Raw genomic sequence first — 5,928 nt, forward strand, 5'->3', positions numbered from 1 at the left:
GAGATAGACACAGAAATGTAATCCTTGGGGATTTTACGGATTTGGATTCTGTCACTTGAGGCTGTATTTTGGGGGAGGCAGTAGGGATTACAGCCTAATTCTCGGAGCACTGTCAGCAAGATCACAGGACTGACAGCCTTTTTACCCATAGGCTCCAAGTAGATCTCATCAGTAGTGAAATTCATATTTATATTTAGTAGTTCGAGCCAGGGTCAGTCAAATGCTCTGTTTCTGAGCTACATTCTCAGTCCAGAAAAATGCTGTCTTTTCAGAGGCAAATGAGAGACAGTGTTTCTTTTTCCGTGAAGATAATCAAACAAGTGTACCTCATTTTCATCATTTTACATGTTTCAAGTTTTATCTTGATTTTTTTTTGAGAGAGGGTTTCTCTATTGCTTTGGAGCCTGTCCTGGAACTAGCTCTTGTAGACCAGGCTGACCTCGAACTCACAGAGATCCACCTGCCTCTGCCTCCCGAGTGCTGGGATTGAAGGCGTGTGCCACCACTGCTGGGTTTTATCTTGATCTTTTTTATTGGGTACTCATTTTGCTCAGATATTCTCAAGGTATGAAGTTCTTATACATTTTCTTCTAGCTTATTATTATTTAGAAAGGAGAATATTGCTGTGATAAATCCCAAATAATTTCTCAAGCCCATGTTTTAAAATTATTGAAGTTGGACACTAAGCAGAAATGTTCCAATACATCTTGAGGAAGGGAGGGCATTTCCCCTCTCAGCCCCTTTTACTGACTTCTAGGAGATTTTTAAGAGACTTTGAGAGAGCAGAAAGAACGGACTCAGGACATTTATTTCCAGGCAAGGGAGAAGGTGAGTGTACGTAAGTCGAAATCTACACAGCTTATCCATGCTTTCTGAAACTTGACGGCTTGCAGTTTTCTCCCCTCTAAGGAGATTTTCCTTTAGGAACGGGTGTTGGGTAGGGTTCGAACACCCACCATTTCCGACAGCATTTTTTCTCATCATCGCATTCGCCAATGGTATCATCCGTGGACGTGCATGCTACGTCTTTGCATATCCCTTTCAACAAAATGCATTGCTTTTCCCCAGGGATAACACCAGCTTTTCCTGCACAGGAAGGAATTGGACAACACCATGAGTTCATGTTCAAAGTGCTTAAAGTGTGCAGGAAGCCCCAACCCCAGAAGGTGGCTTTGGAATGGAAGACACAATATTGTCTACATAGAAAGATCATATGCTTCTACAGAAAATAGTGTCTTTTTTTTTTTTTTTTTTTTTTTTTTAGGGAAAGAGGTTAGGGGTTTGGAATTATATACACCTTGTAGTGAGCAGGCTAACTTGTGGGATTTAGAGATGTGGTCCTCATCCCAGGCAGTACTTTGTAAGTGCATGGAAGTGGTGGCTGTAACCACAATGGAGAAGGTATCTTTGGAATTCTACTGGATTAGCAATGGCTTGCTCAGTTTCCTCTCTAGTGAATCACCCTGAACTGAAGGCATCAATACCTCCACCAAGAAGTAGTTTCAACAGTACCCTTATCAGAAGCATATGTCCTTAGCTCAAACTTACTTTGTAGAAAATCAACCCACCCTTCTGCCTTCACCTCAGCTCACCCTTCAGAACTGTCTAGGAAACATGGTTATTGAGTTACGCGATGGCTTTTTGTGTGTGCGTGCATGGAGAGACTTCTCAGGGGTGAAAGTTCCTTTCACGTATATCCACATGTTTTCTTAATTCATTTAGTTGTTGAGGAGAACATAGCTACATGTCAGTGCCCTCAGCTTGTCTTTCCAGCACCACGAATTGTCATTCTCCCCACTGATGATGACAACAGATGTCACAGAAAAGACACGTGTCTGCTTATGGTCCTTAGTAGAAGCTTACTTAGTAGAAGCTGGCTTTTAAAAGCAAAGCCCACAAGGGCTTAGGGCATGGGGTCCAGGTTGCAGTGTAGATAACCTTTGGCCCTGGGCCTGACTTGCTCCCCCAACAGCTTTGGCCTCCCCCACTCAGCTGTCATTGCAGACAGACAGACTTCCCTCTCCACCTTCCCGGGACTCTGCTGCTACAGCATCTCCAGGCCTGGGACAAAGTGCCCACCTGATGTCAATTAACAGCTGCTGAAGCAAAAATAAATAAACAATAAAAATACAAACAAATCTCATGATGCTGGGAGAGAAAAGTGGTGGGGAATAGAGGAAGAACGGGGAGGGAAAGGGTTGGGGGTGGGCTTGATCAAAAAACATTGTGGGCGTGCATAAAGCTCAAATAATTCAATTAGAAGAATAAGAGATCACACTAGAAGTTAGATGCTTTGATCTTTTCCTGGGTCTCTGACATCATGGGTTCACAAGAGACCTGGTCGTGTGACGTGCTTGCTTGCACTGAAGAACTGCGTGACTCCGGTCTACTCTGTCCTCATGGGACAGCCCAGGTGGGAAGAGCGAGGGAAGGCTGATCTTGAGGGACCAGGGACCCTGAATTGAAATGCATGCCTCCGGTTCCCTGTCGGCTCTGCAGCAGGCTCCCTCTCCCGTCCTCCTAAACAGACTTCCACTATTCTCTTTATTTTATTATGATAAGAATACTTACCATAGCCAGGCAGTGATGGCACGCCTTTAATCCCAGCACTCGGGAGGCAGAGGCAGGCGGATCTCTGGGAGTTCGAGGCCAGCTCGGTCTACAAGAGCTAGTTCCGGGACAGGCACCAAAGCTACAGAGAAACCCTGTCTCGAAAAACCAAAAAANNNNAAAAAAAAAAAAAAAAAAAAAAAAAAAAAAAAAAAAAAAAAAAAAATCCTCACGTCTTTAAGAGCTATGGCCAGGAAGTTTTAGAATTCGTCTATAAAATTTACTCATCAAATTGTCCAACTGAGTTTTTGATAAGTCCCCAGTCTGCTTCCTCTTTCCTCCTGCTTTGGTAACTACTGTTGTAGTGTTTGTTCCAAGTTTGATTATTTTAGGTCCTTGTATAACTGAAACAACACCTCTGGTTTATTCCACATAGCTGAGTGCCCTCTGGGTTCTTTACTGCTGTCACACATGGCAAAGAATCTCCCCAGGATCCTCACTACTCAGTTAAGAGACCTTGAGGCTAAAGTGTGGCAGAAATCAGCTGCCATTTTTACATCCATGTGGATTGGTAGAAAGAACAGCGACCCAGAGGAAGGAGAACTTGGTTCAGCGTTGCGGTCACACGTGGGATCTTAGTGGAAGCATGTTCTTCAAGTGAGCATGGCTTCTGTTATCTAAAGTGACAGACAGGACCACTAAAGTGCTATCCACATTCAAAAAAATTACCATCATATTTTACATCACACGTCCCTGTGAGTCTGTCCACCTCAGTCAAACTTTCGAGGAGAGCTAAGAAATGAGCTGGGAATTGTATCAAGTCCCCTCTGAGAGTGCAGCTATGTGCCAGGTAGATGTTCCTAAATTAGGTCCAAACCCACAAGAGAGAGGCTTTGGCTGTGCTCTAAATGGACCGCAGAGCTGAGCCAAGAAGGGCTCTCTCCCTCAGTGAGAACAGAGAGATGAGGGCATCATGCTGGCCGTGGGCAGTGTTGTTACTGCTGTGCAGCCCACTGCTCCCTCAGGTATATTCAGCAAGCCCCCTTCCTTCCAAAAAGTAGCAGGGAATGAATTTTCTAAGTTCTCTCCAGAATCTGCATGAAACAACCAGAAGAGACTGGAGTGACTTTAATTTTGATTCTGTATTCTAGCATTCAAGTATGTGAATTGCGGGTTTTGAGGTTGTGACCAGACTCTTACATGCTTTCTGTAGCCTTACAATTAGCATTTTTTAAATCGATGTTTCCCATCATCTTCACTTTTCCCCTAATTCCTCTGCTCCTAAGTTGTCTTATTTGTTTCTAGCGTTTACATACACATCTCATCAATGAACGCTTTATCTCTCTCCATCCACTCAGTAACATGAATTAATCGTCACACTCCTTTGGAGACTGGAGTGCTGGTGGTAGCCATTTTTTTTTTTTTTTAAAAAGTCTATTGACTTAAGTTTTATGTCAAGTAGTTTCTTGGTCTCTGTTTCTCAACTTGGGCTTTTCCCTCCCCGTGGTGGAGTTCTTGGGCTCCTTTTTATGTTGCTAGGACTCATCTTTCTGAATTTGGACCTCATCGGTTCTGAAGATGCTGGACTTTGGGATCCTCAGGTCCATGCGCTGACACCTGAGTTATGGGGGACAAAGCCCCTCAGTAGACATCCTTGGAATTCCCGATCCTGCCGCCATTTCCCCGCTTACCTTTTGGCATTATCATCACAAACAACACGAGGACAGCCAGGCAGGAATGGGGTCTCATGGCTAAGTGGCCAGCAGTGTGGAAGGTGGTCAGGTGGTGATGCTCGGGGCTTTTATTCATTTCTGGGGGACTGAGGTTCTTTCTGCTCAGTGAAGCTTAACGTGCAAAGAAGAAAAGCTGCTTTTGTTGGAATAGTTCCAAACCTTAGAGTCTCTAAATCTGGTGACAGATTAATGAATAGAAAACTAAGAGGTTAACCTTTTCCTTCTGCTATACGCTCTCAATTGCACCGGGGGTCAGCACCTCTAGCCAATTCTCTTTTTGGAAAGCACAGCTAATGATGATAATTTTTACATGGCAAATAATGTTTGCACCTGTTTGTGGAGGGCAGTGTTGGGTTCAACTACTTGTACTCAGGATATAATGGTTAAATTCAGATAATTAGCAACTTCCTTTCTGCAAACGTGATCAAACACTTATCCCCCAGTGTTTTGAACTGTTTAATTAACCGTTGCATATCCTTTTCTAATAGCCCACTGTATTCCCTTTGCACTGCCTGTATACTTAGTGTGAGGTTATCCACTAGGGGATGGCCCATCTACCAGGAATCATAACTTTAAAGAAAACAAACTCGTCCCTCCCCCAGAAGCTGTCAGCTGTCCACAGCTCCTCAGTTAGTGTGGGGTGCTCATGAACCGCTTCACTTTGTGCTGAAATGGTAACTGACATCATCTTGTGTAGGACTTAGGTGGGCACATCACCACCGCCGTGAGCCCATGAGGACAGTTCCTGTTGTGGACAGGAGAAATAGTTTGCCCTGCTCATCTCTGACATTTGGCTCTTAGAATCTTTCCTTTCTTTCTTCTGCAGTGGCTCCTTGGTGTGTGTCCGTGTGTATGTGTGTGTGCTGTGTGTGTGTGTGTCCGTCACTTACTCTCTTCCCTCTGACCAGTTGTGGGTTTCTGTGTTAACCTCCACCCACTGCACAAAGAATCTTCTCTAATGAGATCCACACTCTAGCTTACTGGTAGAAAGATACACATTTAGAGGACCCTATGATACCAGGGTATTTTTATCAAATAGTTGCATAAGTTTACTTCTGGGGCCCACCGGCTCCTCAACTCTGTGTCCTTGGCCAGATTTACACACTAGGCATGCGTTTCTTTCTTAGGAAGGGGCTCTAAATCTGAGAAGACCATCATAGAATGTTATTCATTTTTGTTGTTTTTTGTTTCTTTGTGTGACAGCCTTGACTGTCCTGGAACTCTCTTTGTAGACCAGGCTGGCCTCATATTCCCAGAGATCCACCTTCCTCGGACTCCCGAGTGCCGGGGTTTAAACTGTGAACTACGTGTTCTATGTTCTTGACACAATTGTTCCTATGGGTGTGTCTTGCAAAAAAGAAAGACACAAAGCTGGGAGTGGCTAGGGAGGACAGGGATAGAGAAGGAGGAGGGATAGAGGAGCTAGAGGGAGGAGGGTGTTGGGGGAGGCTGCTTGTTCATTTCCTGGCTGCCCAGACTCCCGAAACAATTACACAGAAATCCGTATTAATTGCAATACTGTTTGGCCAATAGCTTAAGCTTATTTTTGGCTAACTCTTACACCTTAAATTAACCCATTTCTATTAATCTGTGCATTGCCATGTGGCTGTGGCTTACCGGTAAGGTTCTGGTGTGGCTGTCTCCT

At 44.3% G+C, this 5,928-nt stretch overlaps 1 protein-coding gene across 1 annotated transcript; it reads right to left on the reverse strand.

The window, feature by feature from the left end:
• Positions 1 to 904: 904 nt before the first annotated feature.
• On the reverse strand, positions 905 to 4,299 carry LOC126507577 (beta-defensin 130B). The gene is made up of 2 exons (XM_050152116.1): positions 4,242 to 4,299; positions 905 to 1,086 (listed from the first exon to the last, which is right to left on the reverse strand). The coding sequence occupies exons 1-2, from the start codon at positions 4,297 to 4,299 to the stop codon at positions 905 to 907; spliced, it is 240 nt and encodes a 79-aa protein (XP_050008073.1).
• Between the last annotated feature and the right edge of the window lie 1,629 nt (positions 4,300 to 5,928).

This window comes from Alexandromys fortis, unplaced genomic scaffold (assembly GCF_014885135.2).
Source record: "Alexandromys fortis isolate MF-2015 unplaced genomic scaffold, M_Fortis_MF-2015_v1.1 scaffold_75, whole genome shotgun sequence".
In the NCBI taxonomy this organism is placed as follows: Eukaryota; Metazoa; Chordata; class Mammalia; order Rodentia; family Cricetidae; genus Alexandromys; species Alexandromys fortis.